Source organism: Enhydra lutris, unplaced genomic scaffold, assembly GCF_002288905.1.
Source record: "Enhydra lutris kenyoni isolate GAN:26980312 unplaced genomic scaffold, ASM228890v2 scaffoldscaffold46, whole genome shotgun sequence".
Classification (NCBI taxonomy): Eukaryota; Metazoa; Chordata; class Mammalia; order Carnivora; family Mustelidae; genus Enhydra; species Enhydra lutris.
In genome coordinates, this window is record NW_019154130.1 from 7,595,325 (window position 1) to 7,622,171 (window position 26,847).

The 26,847-nt window shown below is 49.7% G+C and overlaps 1 protein-coding gene across 1 annotated transcript in view; it reads left to right on the forward strand.

Annotated features, from left to right (window-relative positions):
• Positions 1-26,847, forward strand: part of LOC111156476 (cut like homeobox 2) — a 296,896-nt gene that overhangs the window by 240,051 nt on the left and 29,998 nt on the right. Inside the window, exons 4-8 of the mRNA XM_022517401.1 lie at positions 3,444-3,522; positions 19,248-19,382; positions 22,351-22,474; positions 24,231-24,307; positions 25,184-25,250. Coding sequence (XP_022373109.1) covers positions 3,444-3,522; positions 19,248-19,382; positions 22,351-22,474; positions 24,231-24,307; positions 25,184-25,250 — 482 coding nt within the window. The remainder of the gene's footprint in view (positions 1-3,443; positions 3,523-19,247; positions 19,383-22,350; positions 22,475-24,230; positions 24,308-25,183; positions 25,251-26,847) is intronic.

Genomic DNA, 26,847 nt, shown 5'->3' on the forward strand with positions numbered 1-26,847 from the left:
CCCATCTAGGGCTCAGAAGATGAATTGCTTTCATTTCTCATAACTTTTCTGGGCTTCAGATCAGCAACACAGCAGCCTATGACCTGGTACAGACATAGATGATGTCACGAGGCAACATATAGGGTCCAAGCAACTATCCTCACTGAGTGGGATGGTTTTTCTATCCAGGAGAAAGGGCCCAGCATCTGGATCAGAGCAGGAATTTGAACCCCCAGACCTTGTATGAATCCCACTGTGCTGTCTACTTACTGGGTGACCTTTGGCAAGTTATTGAGTGTCATCGAGGTTTTCTCATCTATGTAGTAGGGATAATGACAGCAGCTACCTTTACTGATTGGTGTGTCCATGGAGAGAGATGATCATGGAGAGTAAGAGCATCTGGGACATGGTAAATGCTGAATATTACAACAATAATAATTATTATTGGCCCATCAAGGTTGCTCCCCCAAACTCAGAATTAATTGCTTCCTAGTGTTTGCATCACCTTCTCCCATGTTGCGGTTCCTCTTGGATGTAGCTATGTCCCCCACTCAGTTCTAAGTCCCCAGAACAGGAACTGTGCCTTGTCTATCTCAGCAAGATCAAAAATCGACCTGCAGTTGATTTTTCCCTTTCCTAGATCCTGGAACATTCTTTCTTTCTTTCTTTCTTTTTTTTTTTAAAAGATTTTATTTATTTGACAAACAGAGATCACAATCAGGCAGAGAGAGAGGAAGGGAAGCAGGCTCCCTGCTGAGCAGAGAGCCCAATGTGGGGCTCGATCCCATGACCCTGGGATCATGACCTGAGCCGAAAACAGAGGCTTTAACCCACTAAGCCACCCAGGTGCCCCTGGAACATTCTTTATGTTTGCCATTGTCTTTCTCTTCTCCAGGAGACAATGCGTAATGTTTCCTCCACCAAACTGGACCAGCTTCCCCCCTCTTAACATACTCTCAAGGCCCCCTTCTACTTTCCCTTCGAAGCATTTAGCATTTGTAATTAATGAGTTACCTGGAGAATCTGCTTTGATCTCAGTCTCCCTGCTGGACTGAGTCCCATGAGGGCAGGGCTCCAGTCTGCATCATCCATCGATGAGCTCCCAGCACAGGGCACATAGTAGGTGCTCAGGAAATGTTTGTTGAGTGAATGAAAGACTATCATTCCCTCTGGAATTTAAAAGACCAGACACTGTTCGCAGAATAACAAGAGAGCTTAGGGAATTTTCGTAACTGACCTTTTCAAAATCATTTGCTCAACATCCACCATACATTTCCCTCCACCTCTCTTAAACAACAAATTCTCTGTGGACCTCATAAAACCTTCAGGCTATGCTGTCCAATAGAAATATAATGTGACCCATGGATGTATTTTTACAGTTTGTAGTATCTACATTGAAAAATAAGTAAAAGGAAACAGGTGAAATGAATTTTAATAAAAGACTTTATTTGACCCAGCATATCCAAGAGGTTACCAATTCAATATGTAACCAGTATACACGATGAGCTGTTGTCCATTCTTTTTCTCTTGCTAAGTCTTTGAAACCTTGTGTGCACTTTGCACTCCCAGCCCATCTCAATCTGTGCTTGCTGCGTTTCAAGTGCTCAAGAGCCACCTGTGATTTGCGGCTGCCATATTGGAGGCCTTACAAGAACCACTGTGGTTTTCACATTCTTCTTCCCAGTATGCACTGCGAGGTGTGGAGGCGGAGCCTTTCTTAGGTGGTCTTTGTAGGACGCTAGATAAGCACAGCTGGGGTTTATCACCCAGCACTGGACAGAACTTGTCTCTGTAACAGGCAAGAAGGAAGGGGTTGGTCATACCAAGAGGTGACCTATACGGGGCTTAATGTATCCCATAAGATTTACAAAGGGCTTTGTATGTGTTAAATCATCTGACCCTCCAGCAAGGGAGGGTGTGGTGTTATTATTTGCATTTTACAGAGGGGGAAGTAGAGGCACAGGGATTGCCATGACCTGTCCGCTCAAAGACACAAAGATAGTAAGTGATGGACCTGGGATTTGAACCCAGGTGGCCTAGATCCAAGGCTTGTGCCTTAGTTGGCCCTTCTCTGAATAGACCATCTCAGAATTGGCCCTTGTCATTTCTCCAAAATGGTGTCACAAACAGGACCTAGAGTTGGGGCAACCAACCCTCTTAGATTTGCTCATCCCCCAAATTGTGTTGAGCACCTTCTGTGCACCAGACAGTGCATTCACAGAGCTCATGTCAAGGGAAGGAATTTGATAACAGACACTCCCCCAAGTGGCGTCCCTGGGATTGGTAAGAGAAGCGCACCTCTGAAAGAGGGAGATTGACACGTAGATCCTCCCCATAGATTCATCATTGAAGAAGATGGCACCAGAGGGAGAGGTATATCATTGTCAGGGAGAATGAAGATGTTCCAGTGCAAAGGGAGATACCCCACCCAGAGTGTTCTCGAGGATGTAGGGACGGTGACCTGCAGGTACCAGGAGCTCATACCAGCCGTGTGCCGGGGAGGCCCAGGATGATGCCAGGAAAACTGGCTACCAAGAGCCAGCACCAAGGCAGCTGTGAAGCCAGAGCTTGGAATTCCTAGCCAAGGACAGGGAGGGATGAGATGGTGCTGAGCCCCAGAAATGTCTTGCCCACCTTATCTTAAGGAACATCACTGGCAGAACGAAAAAGTCTGTGAGCGAGAGAACAAACGTAGGAAGGTAGCTCTTCACAATGGGGTTACAGAGCCGTTTGTGTTTTCATCAGCCAGGAAGCATTTGTTGAGCTGTTTGACATCTCACAAGAGCTTTAACGAGTTCTCTGTAATTTTCAGTGGCAAGAAATATTCCCCAGATGTGTGCCACTTTCCCCCAGAACATGTGTCACATCTGGATCTCCAGCAGGACCCTTTCATAACAAAAACAATAATAATAGCTATTAACCTGCTGTGTGCCAGGCCCTGTGCTAAGCACTTACATGCAATTTCATTCCATCCCCAGAAGAGACCCAGAAGGTAGGTTTCATTTTTCCCCCATTTTTCAGATGAGGAAACCTTAGTCAGATCAGAGAGGGCCAATGACGTGCCCGAGGTCACACAGCTAAAATGCAGCGGGGCCAGGATTTGAACCTGGACTTTCTTTCTTTCAATATTTTATTTATTTATTTGACAGAGAGAGAGAGAGAGAGGTCACAAGTAGGCAGAGAGGCAGGCAGAGTTGGGGGGGGGAAGCAGGCTCCCTGCTGAGCAGAGAGCCCAATGCGGGGCTCGATCCCAGGACCCTGAGATCATGACTTGAGCCGAAGGCAGAGTTTTAACCCACTGAGCCACCCAGGTGCCCGAACCTGGACTTTCTAACTCCATACTTTTGACTTTCATTTCCCATCACCTCCCCCCATCCCATGTTTGCACATGTAGGAAAGTGATCATATTTCCTTGTAGACTCGGATGCCATGGTTACACATGACTCTCTCTCTTGTTTCCAAAGGTGGTGGCCCTTAGTAAGAGAAGTCAGGAGGCCGAGGCAGCTTTCCTGAGTGTTTACAAGCAGTTAATTGAAGCACCAGGTAAGATACATTTGGGTTCCATAACTGGATAATTAATGACATTGAAGAGCTAGCCATTATTGGTCGTTACACAGGGGCCTCCCCACAGTGGGATCTAGGGACAAGCGAAGGCTCCTGGGCAAGGCTGACGCCTCCACAGGTGAGGGTTGTTGGGGGCAGTGAGAGGTCCACACCCAGCCTGGTGTGACACGTCCCCACACAGTTCATCCTCCCCCACCACCTTCCAATGTTAGCTGGAAAGCTTTGGGGGACTCCTGGCAAGATCTCCCACCTGGACCTTCTTGGGAAGCCGGGTGTCTTACCTGCCAGAACCCCCATCCCATTGCCACAAAGGACAGATGGTGCCCAGGGCTGTCTGCCAGCTGAGGGCACTGGAGGAAAGACCTCAAATGTTTCCCCACCATGGCGTAGCCAACCTCAGCTCAAAGAACACATACTTACTTGACTCTCTTTACATGAAATATGAAGACAGCAAAGATGAATCTGTCGGCAGTATTCACAATGCCCAAAATGGGGAAAAAACCCAAATGTCCATGAATGGATGAATGGATAAATAAAATGTGGTCGATTCAGCCATAAAAAGGAGAGACGCGCTGACACCTGCTGACACATGCTGACACACAGCAGGGACGGCCCTCACAATCACGGTGCTGAGTGGAAGAAGCCAGACACAAGGTCACATAATCCAAGACTCCACTTATATGGAATGTCCCAAATGGGCAAATCTAAAGAGACAGATAGATACCAGACTGGTGGGAGAGGGTTGGTGATCGCTAATGGGTGTGGGGTCTCCTTCTGGAGGGATGAAAATGCCCTGGGACTAGATAGGGGTGATGGCTATGTGACTTCATGAATGAGCCAGATCCCACTAAACTGTTCACTTTAAAATGGTAGATTATATGTTCTAAGAATTTCACCTCAACTAAAAAATAATTACCTGTGCTGTTAGAAGTCAAGAGAGTGGTTTCTGTTGGAGGGCCAATAGTTCCCAGAAGGGACCTCTGGGGGCCAAAGATGCTGCTTCTTGATCTTGATGTGGATTGTAGAGCTGTGAGCGGTTTGAGCACACTTAGGTGTGTGCCTAAGATATGTAGATACATGTCTGTAAAAAAGTCTCCCATTTCCAAAATGGCGCCTCCTCTGCCACCTTCTCATTTCATGACTCTGAAACGGGAGCCCAGGGAGGTGTAAGTGATTTGCTTACAATGGTGGGGCTGGGAGGGGACCCTCTGCCAACTCCCGCCACCCGGACAGACTCCCGGTCCTTTCTGGAGCCCTTCTACACAGCCGCAGGGATCAATGCTATTGGGTGACCGGGTCTGGGGTTTATGAGGAAGAAAATGAAATCCTAGCTAAGCCAAATCATGGAGAAGGCGAAGTCCTTTCTACTCTATGTGGAGGTCGTTTGTGGGATCTTTGTGTTTGTGGGTGGGGAAGTCCCTCATTCCGTCTGTCTTGGGCGACTAGAGTGGCTTGAGTGGTGTCCTCCCAAAATTCATGTCTACCCTGAACCTTGTAATATGATCTTCTTTGGAAGCAGGGTCTTTGCAGGTGTAACTAGTTAAGGACCTCAAGATGAGACCATGCAGATACAGGGTGGATCCTACCTCCAGTGACTTGTGTCCTTGTAAGAGGAGGAGAGGACACAGAGAGACCCAGGAAGAAGGCCATGTGAAGACTGGCTCAGGCTGGAGTGATGGGGCTACAAGCCAAGGAGGGCTTGAGGCTGCCAGGAACGGGGAGAGGCAAACTCCCGAGCTCTGGGAGCGCATCAGGGTTTAGAAAGCACATGCCTGGCATTGAGGCCGCTCCACCGTCTGCACATTACAGCCCCAGGGGAACAGGCCAACCAGCCCCCTTCACGGGGTACCCCGAGGCTGAGTCTGGTGCCTGAGGTCTCACAGCCAGGAGAGTGGGGCTCAGGTCTCCGTACACACGCTGGTATGTCCAGAGTGGCTGCTCCGTGTCACAACTCGGCTGCGCGGGGGAGGCTGTGTTTGTTTTCTGGGGCTCCTGTAACAAGTCATCACAAACTGGGGGGCTTCAAGCAACAGATGTTTGTTGTCTCCTAGTTCTGGAGGCCGGAAATCCGAAATTAAGGTGCCCACAGGGCTGTGCTCCCTCTCAAGATTCTAGGGGAAGCTTCTTCCTTACCTCTTCCAGCTTCTTGTGGTTCCAGGTGTCCCTTTGCCTGTGGCCCCGTCATTCCGGTCTTTGCCTCTGTCTTCACGAGGCTCCCTCCACCCTATGTCTGGGTCCCAACTCTCTAGCTCTTTTCTCTTATAAGAACACTAGCCATTGAATTTAGGGCCCACCCCGTAATCCAGGGCGATCTCCTCCAGAGACCTTAGCTGAGTTACATCTGCCAAAGACCCTTTTCCCAAATAAGGTAACGTTCACCGGCTCCAGGCATAAGGACATGGGTATATGTTCAGGGGCCCGTTCAGCCCCCCGCAGAGGGATGTGCACACTCCATCCTCTTTGCCCTGGTCCTACCCTCCTGGGCCTACACTCCCTGGAAGGCAGCGTGCTGTGTGGGTCTTCTCAAGGAGGATGTTTGGGCAGTGAGAGTGGCTGGAGTTGGACAGTACAGCCCTTGGGGTTCTATGCCCACCATGAGGCGTGGCCCCCGGGCCATGAGGCCAAGACGGCCATGTCTGCAGCCCTGGCCATTGTCCCCCTCACTAAGGACCACATTGGGCATGTAGCAGATGCTCTGCTTATATCTCTACCCTCATTAGAGCTATCTGGAAAAAATAATTGGGAAAATAAACCCTCATATTTACCATCATTTTTCAGTCCTTAAGGTCCCACGAGATCAGCAACAAGTGACATTGGAAAGTGACCCACAATAGACCCCAAAAATGTCTCCTAGCAGTCTCCACACAAGGCTCCTCCCCTAGACCCCATGTACCTCCCCTGTAGCACCAGGGGGCAGCACTGAGACGGGCTTGTGATTCGGGGCTCAGGCTGGAGTCCTACTCAGACCACTCCCTCGCTGGGTGACTGCAGATGAATTAATTGACTTTGGGAGCCCCAGCCTCCTCTTTTATAAATTGGTGACTGGGCTACACTTGTCGTCATGTATGTGTCTGGCTTTCCTAGAAGTGAAATTCTCTAAGCCTGGGACTGACTGGTCATATCAAATTTGTATACCCAGAACCTGGTACACAGTAAGCACCTAATAGTTGTTGAATGAACAAGAACAAGACTCACATGCAGAAATGGGGGGAAGGGTTATTTGAATGACAAGGCGCTCTTTCACCTGGAGCCCTCTGTCTATCACGTGTTTATTTACATTTATTTAAGTGCATTTATTAAGTGCCTGCTGTGTGCCTGGCACTTGCTAGACACTGAGAACCTAACCATGAGCCTGCAAATGCAGACAGGGGCCCAGGCCTCGGGGAGCTTGCATGCCGCTGGCAGGTGACCAGATCATCCCTCGAATAATCATTGCTTATGGTGAACCTAGGGGAGCTCCAGCAAGCCTAGCGCTTGAGAGTGAGGAGAGGCTATGGCCCCTGCTTGGAAAAGAGTCATTAATTCCAGGGTTCACTGTGAAACCCTCATCTTTCTCTAGATAGGGCGGTTAACACAATCACAGGGCCAGAGTGCCAGCCAGGGACTACGAGAGTTCCCAAGACCGGTGCAGAGCTTTCCAGAAGGTCCTCGTGCCCTCTTGCCCCTCCCCCCAAAGGGGTCATTCCAAGTCTGGTGCTGACTCCACGCATCTGATTTCGCAACTCTGCTCCCCAGAAATGGAGAGGCGGGGGAGACGTACGTCCCTAGCTGTCACTGAGTTGGAGAACAAGGAGCCTTAACTGATGGAGACATACTGTTCGAACGGCCCCTTTAGGGGCTCTAATTCATTTTCGAGACATTTAAGAATAACAAAATGTTTTAATGATTTCTTAGGGGAATTAGGAAGACATATTTTTGTTCTCATTAAATTTTATCCTCAGACACAAGAACCAAATGTCAGATGTGTTTTTGGTGCTGGGAGCTTCCCGGCGCACTGTCCCCCCCACACACACGCTGTTCTAACCCCCTCCAGAAAAAAATAACACTCCTGGAAAATTTGCCAGGATGCACACTCTCCTGTTTTTATATTTCTTGACAGGCAAATTATTTGTCGAAATACTTTCCACCCCCCTCCAAAGCCACACAAGTCCTGATTCAACATTTTTGTTTTGAATGACTGCTGCCAGCACAGATCTTTGGCAGAGAATACGATATGGCGTGATTGCTCAGCAAGTATTTTGATAAGTGTGCAGCCTGTATGTCTGTAATTACGAAAGAAAACCGTAAATCTTTTGGATATTGTTCACACAGATGTGGCGTGAAGTGAGAAAAAAAGCAGTAAAACGTGTTAAAAGCATAATTAATGTCATTGTTGTGGAGGATGGTTTGATTTAAACCTTTCTGACTTCTGTATCGGCGGCGGCTGATTTCTTTATCGCGCTCGCAGTCACCAGGTACCGACCCGAGCTTCACAAAGCTAACTTGTTAACTGAGTGCTTAGTTAAAAGTAAAAGAGGGGAGGAGGGGAGGAAGAAAGAAAGAGAAAAAACGAAAAGAAAGGAAACAAGGAGAGAGCAAGTAAGAGAGTAGGCAGAAGAGGACTGCTGAAGAGATAAGAAGAGAGAGGTGAGTGCCCCCAAAATGGGTTTTTCTGCTTTACTTTGGTTTTTTAAAAATCCAGTGCAGGAGACGGCAACTCCTGACGGGTGTTTCTCTTTCAGGAGGCAAAGCTGGTCAGCTTAGGTGTTCCAGCTGCAGAGTCAGACACAGCAGGGTGGGACTCTCAGCTCGGTAGTTTTGAGCTGTGTGACCTTGGGCAGGGGCCCGAACCTCTCTGAGCTCTGAGTTCTATGTCTTTAGCAGAGGGGTAATACTAGCAGCTACTCACTATTTGACACAAAGGTTCACTGTGCTGGGTGTGAAAGTATTTGGCAGGGTCTAATAACCAGCAGCCCACTGCCAAGCTGACATCAGAGTGTAAGCTACATAGATCACAAGCGTTTGCTGCTGATCTCACAAGGTTCTGTCAGTTATCGAGGACATAGGGTGAGCAGTTTAGGCAACAGGGTGACTGAGTCTGGAATAGGAAAATGCTTTACAGTGTTTGGGGCTTTAATTTTTTTTTCTCCCCAATTATAAAAGTCACATACACATGCTTTCGACTTCAAAAAATACGGAAAAGTAGAAAGAAGGAGACAGAACTCCCTACTAGAGAAGCAGTGGGAACATTATTTTTCTTTCTGATCTTTTCCCTATGTACTTCCTCAAAACAGTAGTTCATTCTGCTTGTACCATTTTGAATCATCCTTCCTTTTACCCAGTATGAGCATATGTATTTCCCTGTGTGATTAAAAATCCTGAGTAACTTTGGTTCATCGTGTGTAATGGTCTCTTGTGTGGCTGTGCTGTAATTTTCTGGACTGCCCTCTCCAATGTTGGGCATGTAGGGTGCTCAGGAATGAGCAGCTTATTGGTACTGTGCTATAGTTCTGAGGACAAGGAAGAGAACTTGGGAAGGAAAATAGATTGTAGCCGTGCATTGGCCCCAAACCCAGAATTTATTCTGAACTCATGCACTTGTTACACTAAGTATCTTTTCAAATATTATGAGCCTCTCATATTCTTTTGTGAATCACTGGTTCATGTATCTATAGCCCATTTTAATGTCAGAGATCACTTTCTCATTGATTTGTAGGCACTCTTTATATATTAAAGATAATAACCTTTGTCCTGGTAAACATGTCTCATATCTTCTCCCCTAGTTTGCTTTTTGTTTATATTGTCTCTTGTATATGGTACGTAGCAGGCATTCAAAAAATATTTGCAGAAACGTAGAAATTCTTACCAAACCTTTGTTTTTATGGCTTCTGGATTTCATGTCATATTTTTTAAAACCCCTTCTTGCTTGAAAGCTTTGGGTTTTTTGTTTTTTGTTTTTTTTTTAGTACTTCTGTGACCTTAATTTTTAGAGATATGAATCTTTGATGGAAGTAGTGAGGGAGGTTAAGAATTTAGCTTTGTTTTTGTCCCAAATGACTAGTTCTACTGCCATCTAGTGGATAAGCCACCTTCACAAATATAGGTAATAAAGATTTTAGTACAACGAGAAACTCTTGTTTCTGTTTGCTCTCAGTTCCTTCCCTTTCTCCCTGAATATGCCTCTGCTCACTTGATCCCGTAGGGAACAAGGCCAGAGTTTCCCGAAGATGGCAGCTGACTTTAGAAGGCATTACACTACCATCTCCCCTGCCAGAAGTGCTCCCCCACCATGGCGGCCCGTCTAACTTTCAGTACTCTTGGTAACCAAGGACTGGAGGAAGAGTAAACGAAAGCATCTGGCATGATGCTGGTACCCAGTAGGTGCTCAATGCACGTTACTGCACGTTACTACAGCACGTTATAAACGGCTGTTCCCTTGCGGAAGGAAAGCCAGGCACATCAGCTGTGGCTTTTCATCGGTTCATTCTGGGCACCTACTAGAGCTGAACCCTGTGGGAGCTCAAGCCTGAGCCTTCTTCTGCCCTCAGAGACTCGGAGGCTGGCAGGTCCATCATGACCCAAAGTCAGACTACCAGAGCAAGGGCCCCGCGACTGGACAGCCAGAGGAGGCACCTCAGAGAAAGCAGGCTTTGAACGTGGTCCTAAAGCATCAGCTGCCACCCTTGCAGGGGTGGTTGAGGGGTGCTTCCTGTGCGTCAGGCTGTGCAGCACAGCCCCTCACAGAAATGAGTCCATGATCCCCTTAGCCCCCTTGACAGCAGCTAAGCTGTCCTACTGTGCAGCTGAAAGAATGTAGGCTCAGAGAGATCAAGGCACTTGCCCGAGGTCACACAGCAGAGAGGCAGTAGAGTCTGAATTTTGACCCGGACTCCTAACCTACATGCAGGTTCATTTTAAAAATTGAAAGGATTTGGACAAAACCATTGGATATTTGGCCTCCAAAAAGAGTGACAAACAGCTGAGGGTCTTTGTTGCTGGTAGGTTAAGACGTTCTAGACTGAGAGGATGGGCCCTTTGCTGAAATACAAGTGTGTTACCCAGAAGAGGAACAAGTTAACCCCCCCCCAACTAAGAACTCCTCATTCTCCCAGCTCAAGCTTCCAAATTCAGGGAGCCGAGTGATACCAGGAGAAGCACTAGCAGGACCCCAGGACAGAGGGCCCTCCTACAGAGCAGGGCCAATCCCTGTCCTGCCATTGTGCTCCCCTTGTCATTCTTCACTTTTCTGCTCCTCAGTTTCCCCATTTATAAAACGCGGATAATAATCGCACCTCATTATAGGCCAATTGGGTGGATTTGGTGAGAGAAAGAACATTGAGTATGGTGCCTGGTACAGAGTAGCAGCCCCATGCAATTCATGAGACAAATATTGAGCACCTACTGTTTGCTGGACCCTCCACTCACCACCAGGAGCACAATGTGAAGCAAAACACACTGTCACTGCGTGCCTTTCTGTGAAACTCCGTATATGGGAACTTTATTTGTTTTATAATGGACTTGGCTTTGAATCGGGCTCTGGTGCTCCCTGGCTGGGCCACCCTGAGTGGCTGGTTCTGCCTCTCAGCCTGTTTCTTGGTCTGGAAAAGCACACCTACCTCCTGGGACCTCAGAGAGGAGTAACCGTGATGCAGAGTCTAGAAGGCCCTCTGGGTGTCTAGCACCTAGTATGTGCTCAGTAAACAGTCCCTGCAGCTATGCTGGTGTTGAATTCCCACCACCACCCCATGCCAAGAAGGAAGACCTTCCCCAGCCCCCCTCTGTCCGTCCTTCAGCCAGAAGACCCCCCGGAGCAGCCGGTCCTGGCAGTGGATGGAAGAGCGGGTGGGCGGACACATGGCTCACGGCTGTGTGGAGGGGCCCCACACCCCATCTGCTCTCAAAAAGTTAAGATTAAAGGATCAGAGTTAGTCTCTCTGCCGCCGTCAGTAGCCCGAGCCTCCCGCCCATGCAGGCGCCCGGAGCCTGGGCCCAGATGGGAGAAGGCTTCTGTCTCCAAGATATTTTGGAGGGGTGCACGCATACTTCTGCATATATGTGTTTCTAAACAGCCTCTCGGACAGCCTTCGCGGCTCCAGCTTTCCTAAAAAAGCTCTGAATGCCACTTTCCTTCAGATGGACACAGTGGGAGGAATGAGACAGCTTTTCCTAGCTCCCTGGCTCCCCCCCACCAAAAACCCCATAGACACTTTCTGAAGAAACACCACAGCATCAGCTAGCGGTGGGAGAGGGAATAGACGAAGTGCTTCTGTGAAGCCCGGTGTGGTATTAAAATATTACAAGTCCGTTGGCAGTATTCTCTAAGGGGTTAGATCCAATGTAACCAAAATGAATTAGTCATTTTATTAAGCAGTTTATGCATAAAGAGCAGGTTGATGACTGTAGGACAAAGGCCCTCCGCTTCCTGACAGTGTCCCCCTCCCTGCGCTTCCGTTGGGACCTGCCACCTCGGATGGCTCGTGTCTGATCTCCCGTGTCTGCCAGCGTACTCGATTAATCCAAAAGATTTGTTGTAGTCAAACATTTCTGATTTGGGATCCTCCCTGTTTGGGGCTTTTTCATTCAGGTTGGATCCAAGGCCCTTTGCTTCCCACTGCCACTGCCCTCATCGAGGTATCGACTGTGTGTCTGTCGCAGGAGTGAAGTGAGGGAGTCCCGCGCCCAACTCTAGGCAGCTGTGTGTCTTGGCTGAAAGGTTCAGCTGGAAGTGCTGAGCCCGGCAGAACCTGGGCTCCCTGCTCCAGACGAGGATATGTGGAGATGTTTGGTCACTTCTCCTGACACCAGGATAGGAGGCTTGCCAGACATCAGAGTGGGGACACAGGTCACTTTGGAGGTTGGGGGCTTGGTGGGACCCAGCACTTCCCCTCATGGAGTCACCTGACACGGGAAACAGCTTCAGTGTACCTGGCACAGCAGTGAAACTTTGAACACATTGCATGCCGGGTGTCACCTGTCTACTTCCTTCTAGATAAACTTCAGTCCGGTGCTAGAGCATCTTAAACACCTGTAGAATACCTGTGCATCTCCCTTTTTAGCCGAGGGAGAGCCAGCCTTGGGATCCCAGTCTTAGGTAACAAGAGAGTCTAACTAGAATTTAATAACATCAGTTTTCACCCAGTGTGGGGCTTGAACTCACAACCCTGAGATCCAGAGCTGCATGCTCTCCCGACTAAGCCAGACAGGCGCCTCCTCTTTGTATTTATTTTTATGGTTTAAGGCACCTTCTATTTATGATATAGGATCCCAGTTATCTATTTACAATAATTTAAAATATTCTTAGTTAAAAAATACTGAGTCACATAAGGACAAATGTCATGTTGGTAATCCTTTAGGGGCAGGTGGATTCAGCAGAAGTTGTGAAGTGCGTATGCCAATGTCTGGCGTTTGGGATGTACTGGGTTCAGATTCAGCTCTGCCTTGTTCTGGGTTGGTGGCCTTGAACAAATGGCTTCCCTTTGCTAGGCCTCAGTTTTCTCATCTGGAAGATGGGGATAGAACCATCTCATGGGGATCTAACACGATTTGATTGTTTTGATGATTAAATGAGATGTAAGTATATGTAAAGTACCAGGCATATGTGAGTGGGGGGAGTATGAGGAAATGTCAGTTCCCTGGAGCTTTTGGCCCAAGACACTGGGTGGAGGTCATATCTACCCCATAACCTAGCTCCCCAGATGTGGGTGCCCCACCTGCTTCAGGATCCATGGTAGCTGGGGTTTTGGAAACAAAGACCAGGAACTAGCGGTTAGAGGGCCAGAGCCTGCTCTGAACCCAACTTCCACCCCCGGCGGCAGCACCCAGACCAGCCTGCAGGGAAGGGAGGTGAGGCTGGCACCAGAAGTCCCCGGACATTGCCAGTCTCTGTCAGCCCCACATCCTTGTCTCTAAAATGGGTCAGTTGTGAAGATTGAGCTAAGTTGTGTTTCTGGGACAATAACTGGGGCAGGGGGTGGGCAGCAGGTCACAAGGGTCCACCACCCTCTCTTGGTCCGGTGGGGGCTGTTTCTCCTGGTGGTGATTCCTGTGTCTAGATTATTCTCTCTCTCCCCGCTGCTGGCTCCCTCATCTTCTTCAAGGCTCTGTTCAAATGTTACCTCCTTCAAGAAGCTTTCCCTGACCAGCCTGCCTCCATTAGCAGCATTTCCCCCACCAAGCATGTCAGGCCACTCTCTGCCCGGACCCTGCCTTCTTTTTCTTCTCTGTCCCCTTACTGCCATTGGTTTATTTGTCCTTTATCCATCTTTCTCTCTGGAGTGTCAACCCCAGGAAGACAGAAATTCCCTCTTATCTACTGCCCTATCTCCGGGGCCCAGAAACCTCCCTGGCACACAGCAGGTGCTCAGAAAATATTTGGCAACTGAACTAATGGTGTCTGGCAAATAGTAGATGCTCAGTAAAAATGTACTGGTGAATAATGACTACATTAGTGACTATTCACTTCCTATTGCTGTTATAACCTATGACCGCAGACTTAGAAGCTTATCACAATCCACATTTACTGAGCACCTACTATGTGAAATGCCAGGGCAGGGCCCCAAGGGGAAAGGGAAGACTGAGGAATGAAAGCAAGATGCTCCCCACTTCCCTGTGGCTGTCAGGTTCTCTGAAAGACCTCTTCCAAACATTTTAAAGATCTATTGTCACTTTTCTCTCTTTCAGTTTGTGTTTGTAAGAGTGGCCAGTGACATTTAGCTGATGGATCGAATAATGCTGTTGGACAAGGGAAGGGGGAAAGCCTTGAATTTGCCAGCCCCCAAGGCTGAGCATTTTACCTCTGTGTGATTTGGCAAATCGTCTGGGTGCTAGTCATTTTTTTCCTCCATAACTCAGCCCCTGGCAGCATAGCTCAGGGCTCCGTGGATTTCTCCCAGATAGGGGAGGTGGGAAGAAATGAGTTTCCCACACACTGTAAAACCTAAGAATTCCCACTATGCACCAGCGGGGAGGAAATAAAGGGTAAAAAATACCCGGGGTAGTAAGAGACCATCGTTGCTGTGTGCTTTTCAGAGCAGGGACCTACTCGACCCATGGCCCAGTGCCTCAGTAGATCTGGAGGATAAAAATGCAATAGAGGGGCGCCTGGGTGGCTCAGTGGGTTAAGCCGCTGCCTTCGGCTCAGGTCGTGGTCTCAGGGTCCTGGGATCGAGCCCCGCATCGGGCTCTCTGCTCAGCAGGGAGCCTGCTTCCTCCTCTCTCTCTGCCTGCCTCTCTGACTGCTTGTGATCTCTCTCTGTCAAATAAATAAAAAAAAAATTTAAAAAAAAAAAAAAAAATGCAATAGAGTGAGAACCAGGTCCCGACACTTTCTCTTACACAATGAGCTTGTTCCCTGGATGCCAGGTAACATGGTGCAGCAGGAGAGAAGTAGATTAGACTTGAGTGAGGACTTCCTTCCTGTGGGACTTGGAGTCTTGGCAGTGCCTCAGTCCTGCCTCTCTCACAGTTGGTATCCAGTCAGTTACCACATGTTATGGTTTGAATTATGTGCCCCAGAAAGATACGTGGAGGTTCTAACCTCTGGTACCCTCTTTTAGAAAGAGGGTCTTTGCAGATGTAATCAACTTAGGAAGAGGTCATCAGGTAGACCCTAATTCAGTATGCTGGGGTCCTTATAAGAAGAGGAGAGAGACACAGAGGAGAAAGTCTTGTGATAACAGAGCCAAGACCAGGAAACAATGGCCAAGGAACGCCAAGGATTGCTAGTAATACCAGGAGCGGGGACGAAGGTGTGGAACCCTCGGGGAGAGCAGACTTTGGACCCGTGTCCTCCAGACCATTTTCTGGGGCTGCCTACCAAACTAGGTTGTTGGAAACCATGAAAATTTATTCTCTCGGTTCTGGAGGCTGGAAGTCCAAAAATCAAAGTGTTGGCAGGGTCAGTCAATTCCTTCTGGAGTCGCTGAGGGAGAACCGGTTCCAGTCCCCTGTCCTACCTCTGGTGGTGGCCGGCCATCCTTGATGGCAGATGCATCACTTGAGTCTCTGCCTCTGTCTTCGCAGGGACTTCTCTGTGTGTGTCTCTGTGTGCTGTCTCCTCTTCTTAAAAGGACACCGGTCGTTAGTCAACCGCAATCCAGTTGACTTCACCTTAAGTTGATTCCTTCTGCAAAGACCCTGTTTCTAAATAAGGTCAAGTTCCGAAGTTCTGGATGGACATGAATTTCAGAGAACACTACTTAACCTAGGACACCACACCCCATCAGTTCTTCCTGTCTACCTCTTGAATCTGAGCACTCTCTCCACTTCTGCCGCCCCCCCTGATCCCGGCATCGCTGCTCTGACGGTCCTGGTAGCTTCCCCTTGGGCTTCCTCTCCAGCTCGTTTCTCACACAGCAGCTCAGAGGCCTTTGAAAAAGGCGAAATAGAACATGTCACTCCCTCCCCACTGCCCTTAGGGTAAACCCCATCCCCCCCCATCACCTGACTGGGATGACAGTCACACACAGACAAGAGCTCAACAAATTCATGCTGAACGAAGCCTGTATGTGGACCCTTAGGTCCCCCTGTGAGCTCCGCCCACTCCAGACTCCTCCCTGGAAAGTGCCAGCGCCACACCACGGGTTTCACATCCATAGACTCTGATTCTAGCAGCAGCTCTGCAGGAGAGGCCCCACGGCTGCCCCCATTTTACAGATGGGAAAACCAAGAGTCCAAGAGGAGAAAAAGTAGTCACATGTGGCTTTTGGTCCTGTGGAAGCAGGCAGATGCCAGAACGGCGTTAGATAGGCAAGAGGTTTATTGCGGGGAGGGACGCTGTGTAGGATGAAGGAGAGGGAGAGGAGGAGGTGCCGAGAGCCTTTAGATGGCAATGTGGTCTCAACCTGGGGGTGAGGGGAAGAAGCTTGGCGGGAAGATCCTCGGACTGCAGTGCAGCTCTGAGCAGGTCTCGGCTGGACTGACAGGCGGCACCAAAGAAGGTGTACCAGTTTGCTCAGGCTGCTCTGACCAGACCACAGAGCAGGTGGCCTAAGCAACAGACATTTATTTCTCACAGTTCTGGAGGTTGAAAGTCCAAGATCAAGGTGCCAGCAGGCTGGTTTCTGATGAGAGCTCTCCTCCCGGCTTGCAGGTGGCTTCCTTTGCTGTCTGCACGGGGCCTTTCCTGTGTGCACGTGCAGAGAGAGTTCTGGTGTCTTCCTGTTCATATAAGGGCACTGGTCCTATAGGATTCAAGGCCCTTTTCTCCAGATGCGGCTGGATCAGGGGGTTAGGGCTCTACTACATGGATTTGGAGAGACACAGTTCAGTCCATGATACAAGGTTTGCCCGTCCCAGCATCATCAGGAGCAGCCCCACTCTGCACCCCCTGTCATGCTTCGTTGGGCTGGGAGCAGCCCCAGGCAGGTGTGGCCTGAGCTGACACTACAGTAGATCAGAAGAGTCTCCGTGGCTGCCACAAGTCTTCATAATAAGCGGAAGAGCAACACTCACTCAGAGTCTGCTGGGTGCCAGGCACCGTTACAGGGCTCGGCATCTCATGGGAGCCCTGCACAGCCCATACACAGTAGGTCTGCTGTCCCCATTTTATCACTGGGGAAACTGAGACACACAAAACCTAAGCGGCTGTCTCTGGAGATGTCACAGCAGGAAACACTCTCTGTGTCCCAGCCTGGCCCCCTCCCGCTTTGTCTCAGGGTGGCTTGGGAATTCACAACATTCGTACTTCTTGGGTCAGGCTAGCCTGTGAAGGTGTCTGGTATAAACTTTCTGCCACACATCCCAGCTCTACGGGATAGCTGCACAGCCAAAAGCACTCACTTTGACAGGACCCCACCCCTATCTGATTGACATCCAGGGTTAATATACTTGTAATAGGAATTTGAGTGGAGAGCCCAGAGAGGTCTGGTGCTCTGTCCGAGGCCGCACAGCAAGCCAATGGCAAGGCGAAGAACAGAACCATCAGTCTAATGCTCCTAGCCTAATAGTAAAAAATCCCCATGCCCTGCCTCAAAGCAGCTTGGCCTACTGCAAAGAATCACCTGGCACCCTGAGTTCAAGTCCCACCTCTGCCACTTTTGAGCTAGGTGACCTTGAGCACATGACATCTCTTCTCTGGGCCTTCATTTTCTTGTCCAGAAAATGGGGAATAGCAACATCTTCCTTCCTGGGCCTCACCTTGGACCTCACGTGGCCCCATTTTACAGATGAGAAAATGGAGGCTCTGGGAGGTTAACTAACTGTCCAGAGTTATTAGCCAGTTTGGAGCCAGACCTGGCACCAGCAGCCCTTGGAACATGTTGCCTCTGTTGGTATCTTTGTTTATCTTCCCAGTAATAATTCTTGGGAATTAGGAACTGTTGTAGTTCTTCCACTGTATTAGAGGGAAAATGAGGTTCATGGCTCTTTGGGAGTAGGATTTGGATCCAGAACTGGGCTTCAGCTTCTGTGAGCTTAACCACTATGTTCTACCCTGTAGCAGCAAATGAAGATGAAAAACAGGAACCTCAGAATCGCTGAACCTCTATTAAGCAGGGATCTGGCCAACCCTGCTCCTCCAGCCTCTCCAGGGGCCCACCTGAGGGCAGCTCCCCCTGGACAGAGGGCACAAGGCAGCAAGGAGTGGCCCACAGGGCCTCCGAGCAGAGTGAAGGAGGGAAGCATCAATCCCTGATCCCTGGAAATGGGGTGGATGATACCCTTTATCACCCAAATGTAATCATTTGGCTTAGACGGGCTCGTGGCCAGCCAGCCCCCAAGCCATGAGCTAGATCTTTTCCACCTCCTTGGAACCAGAGTGAGCCCTCTGTGGCCCGCTCAGAGCTGCACCCTCCCGTGTTTATCTAACTTCCCTGACCCTGGCAAGTGCTCATGGCCTTTCTCTTCTTTCTGAAAAACCAGGACACAATAGGAAGCGTTTCCTTGAACTTATTAAAAAATCCAGACTTGTAAATTAATTTGTCCGTGTTGTACAAAGGAAGTGCAGATGGACTCATTAGCATGCACACAACAAATAATTATAGATGAATTTTTAGCTGGCCTGCCTAATGCGCTTGCTGGGTTAATTATGTCAATGTATAATTACATCAGCCCGGGGAGACATAATGGCATACCCCGCTGAGCAGGCCCTGCCTAATGACGGGGCGTGGGGGGAGTGCTGACAGGGGAAAGACGGCAGCGTTCTCGCACACCTGCTTACCTCGGCACAAATGCCCATTGTCAGAGCCTCCCGCCACCTAAACAAACAGACAGGAGGAGAGGGATAAAATGCAGAGGCGACCTTGTTCCAGCCGGACCTGAAGGCTCCTGCGTGTAGGCACTGCCCCATTTCTTCCCTCAGCAGATGTTTGTTGGGTCAGATTGTGTGTTGGACTTCATTCACCCACCAGGGGTCCAGTGGGGAGTGAAAACAGACGCGGTCCCAGCCCTGCCTTGTGGAGTTGGCAGTCCAGTGGGTGTTAATTAGGTAGACTTGCAAATCAGTGAAAATTGTAAGTACAGTGAGTGCTCTAAAGGAAAGGTGCAGGGAGCTGGGAGAGCTCAGGTGGAGGAATGACTGACTGGTCAAGGCAGGCTTCCTGGAAGAAGTGGCATTTGAGTTGCAGTATGGAAGGTGATTAAGCATTAACTAGCTGAAAGAGGTTAAAGGAGAAGGCAGGGTATTCATGTAGGGGAACCCACCAGGCCCTGCGGCCTCAGCCTAGGCAGCCCTCAGCCCTCAGGGCTCCCCCCCACCCACTCCTGGGCTCTTCTCTCTGTGTATGCAGACCCTGTGCCTGTGTTTGAAGCGACACGCAGCCTAGACGACAGACTGCAGCCCCCCAGCTTCGACTCCACTGGGCAGCCGCGGCGAGATCTCCACACTTCGTGGAAGAGGCACCCTGAGCTCCTGGGTCCCAAAGGTACTGATAAGGCCTTCATGGGATGTCTCTAATAAACAAATGGGCTGTGGATCTTCAGCAGCCTGGCTTGGCCATCTTTGGAGGGATGGGGGTAGGGACGCCTAGGAGCTTGACTTTATCATTTTCCATGTAGGGTGGGTTATGGTACACCACTGCTGAAACAACCCAATCCCAAATCGCAGAAGCGTAATATATTTAAAGGGTGGGAGGTTGGAGGAGACACTCCATGTGGTCACTCACACACCCAAGCTGTGGTGATCCTGCCGTCTTCAACACTTGACATCCCGAGTCACAGTGACTGTTACAACCAGCCAACGGGAAGAGAAAAACTGCAGAGGATCATACCGCGGTTTATGGGTCCAGGCTCAGACGTGGCACACAGCACCCCCAGCCACATCCTGGTGACCCAAACTCCGTCATGGGGCCCCACCCAGCCGCAGGGGAGCCGAGAAGGGCAGACTGACTGTGTGCCCCACAGGGGAGGGAAACGGGATGTGGGGAACACAGCACTCGCATCGAGCGAGGCAAGTCAAGAAACTGGGAGAGCTAAAAATAGAGTTCAGATATACATATATATGATTAAAATGTTTAAAAGCAGGAGAATGATGAACAGAAGCGAGCATGGTGGTTACCCGTGGCAGGTGAAAGAAGAGGTCTCTGGGGAGGAGAAATGCGGCCATGAAAGCTCTCAGTGACCATCTGAGTCTTGGGTGTTGGTTGAGCTTCAAGCCCGACACTGTCATAGGCACCGGCGACATAACTGGGAGCAAATAAGGCCCAAATCCCTGCCCTCGTGGCTCTGACCTTCTAGAATGTAAGGCTGACTGTCAACCAATAAATGTTAAATATACAGTACTTCCAGTGTAAGAAAGGCTTTGGGGGCAAATGAAGCAGAGAGGAGGGGACCAGACTAAGGAATAAATGAGAATTTACCTCAAAGTTCAGCAAATTTACCTTTTTTTTTTTTTTCTTTTTTTTGTAAAGGGCCAGAGAGTACATACTTCAGGCTTTGCAGGCCACATATTTTCTGTCACAACTACTCAACTGTGTGGGAAAAAAAAGCCATAGAACTTGGGTAAATGAGTGGGTGTGGCTGTGTTCCAATAAAACTTTATAGGCAAAACAGGAGGTGGGCCAGATTTGGCCCAAGGGTTGTCATCGCAGACCCCTAGTCTACCTCCTGGAGTCATGGAGATCATGGGCTGAGGCCCGCCAAGTCAGTCTGACTGCTCTGGGGCACTCCCCATGTCACAGCCCCCTCCCTTCCTTCCAGTCCCTAGTGAGCACCTACTGTATGTATGCCTGGTCCTTGGCAGAGTCCTCTGGGGAAGATTAATGGTGACTAAAATACAGCACTTTGCCAGCTCTGTTCCTGTACCTAGAATGCCTTTCCAGCCTCCCTGACAAACCAGCTCATACAGCGATGGTTCTGTGCGGCCTCTGAGGTCCCTCTAGGGTTTGAATTTCCCTCTATCAGAATAATGACGCTTGTGGGAACTGCCTCTTGAGAGCATTTACTCTGTGCCATGTGCCTTTCACACGGTTTCCCACTGTCTCCTCTTGTCAACTTTCTGGAGTGTCACTGGCCCCGTTTGACAAACAGGTTAACAGTCTCAGAGACAGCAAGCAGTCAAGCAGGGATTCAAACCAAGGGCTCTTGACCTTGGCCCTGGCTGTGTTTCTCCGTGAGAACACTTGTCGCTGTGCCTCACGATGGTCAAACCCCGTTTGTTCACTGCTGTGTCCTCAGCCCCTGGAACATCCGTGTGTGTGTGTGTGTGTGTGTGTGTGTGAACAAGCCAGGGCCTGAAAACTGTCGGGCCCTCAAGGAACCCACTCTGCAAACTTCCCAGCTCTGCACTCAGCAGAGAAGCCTAACAACTAGGACAGAGCTTAAAGGAGTCAGTCGGACCCAAGGCCAGAAGCCCAGATTTTGGGATTCTTGAGACACCCCTGATGGCCTGTCCCTGAGCACCCTTTCTCCCCATGACGAATTGAGTGCCCAGGGCATACACACTGATTCCCTGAAGGAGCCACCACGGGCCTGCAAAGGAGACCTGATGTGGGCCCTGTGCAGGCGTTCCCGCAGATGCAGTGGGCTGTGACCGAGCCTCTGAGTGTGCGCCGTCAGCTGTGGGGAGGGGAAGTTAAACCCACAGCTACCCCATGGCCCAACACTTTCACTCCTAGGTGTCTACTCCAGAGAACTGAGAACAGGTGCTCAAACACGTGTACACACATGTTCGCAATAGCCCTATTCACAGCCGCCGAAGGTGGAAACAAGCCAGATGTCTATCGGCAGATGAATGGGAAAACAAAATGTGGCCTGTCCATGAAATGGAATATTAGTGAACCATAAAAATGAGTGATGGTCTGATCCATGCTATAACCTGGATGAACCTCGAAAACATTTTGCTAAGTAAAAGAAGCCGGACGCGGAAGGACATATATTATGTGTGATTTCGGTGATAGAAAATATCCAGGATATGAAAGTCCCCAGAGACAGAAAGCAGATTGGTGATTGCCAAGGGTGGGGGGAGAGGAAAAGGAGTGACTGCTTAGTGGGGACGGGCTTCCTTTTGATGACATTCTGGAATTAGTGCTCACAGTTGCACAATACTGTGAATGTACTAAATGTCACTGAATTGTATACTTTTATGTATATTTTACCATGACCCTTAAAAAAGTAAAAAGGCCGAGGAGGCAGGAACTGGTCCAAGAGGATAAAGGAAGCTTCTGGGCATGCTGGCTGAGGCTGGCGCACTGGAACTTGACATTCATTCACACATGCCCCCCAGGGCAACAACCCAGCTGACCATGGTGATGGCAGGTCTTTCCAGCTGCACTCCATCACCTGAGTTTGGAAAACTAAGTCCCAACCCTCCCAGTCCCTCCGATTTGCAGAACACAGCTCTGGCTGCCGTGCCACTTCCAGTGATGCGTGGTTTTCCCTCTTTTTTCCCTCCAGAGCAGAGAGAGGGAACGTCTCCGGCGGGGCCCACGCTGACTGAGGGGAGCCGCCTCCCGGGCATTCCCAGCAAAGCCCTCCTGACAGAAACTTTGCTGCAGAGAAATGAGGCGGAGAAACAAAAGTGAGTGGGGAGGAGCAGGTGGGCCGCCCACCTGGCTGGGAGGTGGGACTATCAGGGAATCCAGATGTAGGTTGGAGGTGGAGATGCAGGCCTGGCCCATTTCAGCATCTCAACAGCCAGCCCTGGGCAGCTCACATCACCTGTCTGAGCTTCAGTTTCCCCAGCCGGAAAGTGGGGCTAATGGTGGTGTATTAGTCAGGATTCCCCAGAGGGGGAAAGAAAAAAATTTTTTCTATTTTAATTAAGACATGTGTTTTAAAGACTTAGTTCACGCTGGTGGGACTGACAAGTCTGAATCGGTAGAGCCAGCCAGCAGGCTGGAAACTGTCAGGCAGGAGTCAGTGCTGCAATCTTGAGAAGAATTTCTTCTTCCTTAGTTTTATTCTTAAGCTCTGCAACTGATTAGACAAGGCCCACCCACATTATTGAGATTATTCTCCTTTACTTAATGTCAGCTGACTGTAGATGTTAACCCTGACTACAGAATACCTTCACAGCAACCCCAAGATTAGTGTGTGGTTGAATAACTGGATACTGTAGCTTGATCAGGTGGACAGGTGCTATCAACACCTAGTCTGCTGTGAGAGTGAATGCATGTGCTTAGCCCGGCACTCACTTGGAGGAGTGTGTCAGTAAATGGTTGCCCTTACAGTTGTTGTGGGAATAATAATACCTGCTTATTATACATCTGGATCCTTGGGGCATTTCTAGACCAGCTTCACGGTGGTCATTACATGTATCCTTTCATTCACTTACTTCTTCATTCGTTTGTCCCATGTATTTATGGAGCCACCTGCAGTGTGCCAAGTACTGTTCTAGGGACACAGCAGTGAACAAAGGGACAAACCTCCTACTCTCCTGGGGTTTACTTTCTCATGAGGAAGACACAAATAAACCAGATAAATAAATGGTCTGCTACATGATGATAAGGGTTGTGAAGGAAAATAAAGGGGGTGAGGGGATGAGATTGAAGCCGAAGTTTTAAATAGGGTATGAGGGGAGGCCTCACTGAGGAGGTGAGCAAAGCCCTAAGAAGGTGAGGGAGGGGAACTTGCAGGTATATAGGGGAAGTGTGTTACAGACAGAGGGGACAGCCAGTGCAAAGGCCCGGAGGTAGAAACATGCCTGGTGCATTTGACCAGCAAGGAGGTGGTGTGATTGGAGGAGTGTGAGAGAGGGGAAGGGACAGGATATAGGACCAGAGGTAAAGGGGCTCCTTCCCTAGAGTCTCTGAGCCAGATAACATAAGGTCCAGGCTTTGTATAAACTCTCCCCCAGTCTAGCTGGGGCCCCTCTGTCTTAGCTGAGACACGTGCGTCACACCAAAACTCTAGGCTGCAGTGGGCTGGGCGACTATCCCAAACGACTGACCCAGAAACGGGAAAAAATGCCTCCCTGGGCACAGGAATAGTAAGTAATGGTACTGAGGGAGTCCTGGGAACCAGCATCACGCTGAAGATTTTCACAGCACCATGGAGGCAAAGACCAGCAGGAACCTTATTTTACAGATGAGGAAATTGATGCCCGGAGAGACAAAGTCACTGACTAATACAGGTCCACACAGTTAGCAAAAAGCAAGGCAGCCAAGTGCCTGAAGGTCATGTTTAAGGACCGAATAACAAGGCAGTGGTACATGTGATTACAGAGAGCAGGTGAGAGGAGTAGGAAGCTAGGGGGGCCGACTCGGGGACCCAGGCAAGGCCCATGCACGTGGGCGTGTGCAGAGCCAGTGTGAGCAGGCCCGGTCTCTCCGCAGGGGCCTTCAAGAAGTACAAATCACTTTGGCAGCCAGACTGGGGGAGGCAGAGGAAAAGATCAAAGTCCTACATTCAGGTATGTATCTGGCACACATTCCCTGGCCCCGTGCAGCTCCCCAGACCAGTCAGACCAGGAGGGGGAGTGGAAGGGGACAGTCAGTGACACTGTGAACTCAGGCTCAGGTATTTTGGAATCAGGAAGGCAAGGGGGGAGTTTGAGGAGGAAGGGGATAGTTCAGCATTACCCAGTGGGGGTCTGAACCCAGTCTCCAGAGGCCACATTGCTGTGGAGAGAGGGTTGGAGAAATAGAATTAAATCAGGAGTAACACAGTGGCTGCAGGGGCCAGACACACAACCAAGCCAGCCAGGTTAGGGAAGGCACTAAGGCAGGGTGGGGTCTGGGGCAAACTGGACCACTTGGGCCTTGGCTAAAGAAATGACCACTGTGAGCACCAGCCAGGCATGGCCATATGACCCAGTGTCACCAAGCCTTCGATTTTCTTGGAGAAATCAGAAATCTGGAATTTTATAAGAAATTTCTCATTTATTATAATATACACATATCTGTTGACTTCATTGCTCCTCTCTGTCCCCCTCACTTGCCAGTCTGGACCTTGGGGTAGGTGAGCTCATGGACAGATGGCCCCACCCAGGTCCTGAAGTGACCTAAGGGTGTGAGACAGCTTCTACCCAAGGCCATGGGACAGAAGACCCCTACTGCTTACATGGGTCCTCTAAGCTTCATAGACTCCTAGAGGGTCATCCTGTCCACCTTCCAACCAGCTTGAAGCCCCTCCATGGGCAGGAAACTCTACCTGTCACTGGTTCTAACCAAAAGAAAGGTCTTCCCTTTCCACCTTGAACCTCATCCTGCCTTCTGAGCCCTGCAGAAGGAATGGGCTCCTGGGGGAAGTGGGGGGCGCTTCACCCTGGCTCTTTAATTTTTCCCAGCGTTAAAGGCCACACAGACAGAGCTGCTGGAACTGCGGCGAAAATATGATGAGGAGGCAGCATCCAAGTAAGTGAAAACCCTGCTGAGGCATGTCTTCTCACTCTGGCCCTCCCAGACATCCCTCCTCCCTCATATCCTACCAGATATGTCTCTTCCCTCTGACCTTCTCAAATATGCCTCCTCCCTCCAACACCCCCATGCATGCCTCCACCCTCACGCCCTCTCAAATATTCCTTCCTGACTCCTCCCTCCAACTCACTGCCTGAAACACCTATTTCATTAAGCACCCAGTGCTCCCCAGCCCCGTAGGCACACAGCTGTTCACTGGTCATTTGCTGTGCCATTCATGTGCCAGACTATAAATGACATTCTGGGTCATGGCTGAGCAGGTTTGCTGGGTGGGGGCCTTCATCTTACCCCAAATTCCTAGAACTGTCTCCACCACAACTCCACAGTCCAACCCTCAGGGGCTGAGTGTCATTCACTTAAATTACTCTGGACTCAACATGGCTTTAAGACATCATTTATTTAAAAAAAAAAAAAGACATAATTTATTCCACAGACACTTATTAAACACCTACTGTTTACCCAGTGCTGTGCTGGGTCCCTAGAAGAAACGTTAGAACATGATGCTGTCCTCAGTCAAGGAGAAGAGACAGACAATAACTGATAATGTACAGAGATAAATTCATTCCTTCACAGATTACTATTGAGCACTTACTGTATGCTTGGTACTGTTCTGGGTGCCTGGTGAATGCTAAGAAAGGAAGAACCAAGAGCAGCAAGAGAGAATCACAGGGAGGGTTGGGTCCTATTATCCAGGTAGTTACAGAGGGCTTCCCTGAGGAGATGACCTTCAGAATGAGAAGGAGATAGCCACGTGGAGAATGCCGGGTCAGGTGCTCTGGGCAGGGGGGAACAGCTTGCATGAAAGAAGGCCCCAAACATACCTAAAGCACGTGCACAGCTTCTAGTCACCAAATGCTCCCCGCAGGCCTCCTGTGCCCCCCCGCAACCCCATGCTCAGCAGAGGGGCGACCGAGGTAGATACGGCCTGTCCTGGCCCCCTTAGTGCTGGGACCGTGGGGGTTGGGGGGGCAGCAAATAAACAAATGACCACCACGGGGATAGCAGAGGGAGGCCTCCTAGGAGGACACTTTGGAGCTGGCTTTTAAAGCTCAGGGTCGGGGCGCCTGGGTGGCTCGGTGTGTTAAAGCCTCTGCCTTCGGCTCAGGTCATGATCTCAGGGTCCTGGGATCGAGCCCCCGCATCAGGCTCTCTGCTCAGCAGGGAGCCTGCTTCCCCTTCTCTCTCTGCCTTTCTGTCTACTTGTGATCTCTCTCCCTCTGTCAAATAAATAAATAAAATCTTTCAAAAAAATTATTAAAAAAATAAAAATAAAAATAAATAAATAAAGTTCAGGGTCCTGTCCTGTTGAGGAAGGGCATTCCAGGTGGAAGGCACAGCAGGGACAAAGGCTGGGAGGCGTAGCTCTGTCCGCACCTGGGGGTGCGGCAGGCCATGTTGCCTGGAAGGGGTATTGTGCTGAGGCCCCCGTCCGATTTCCAGACATACTGGGTTCTTTAGTGCCCAGCCCCATTTCTCTCCAGTAGGAAGGGTAGAGGGCAGCCTCCTTAACCTCCCATTGCGGGCCTTTAGTTTC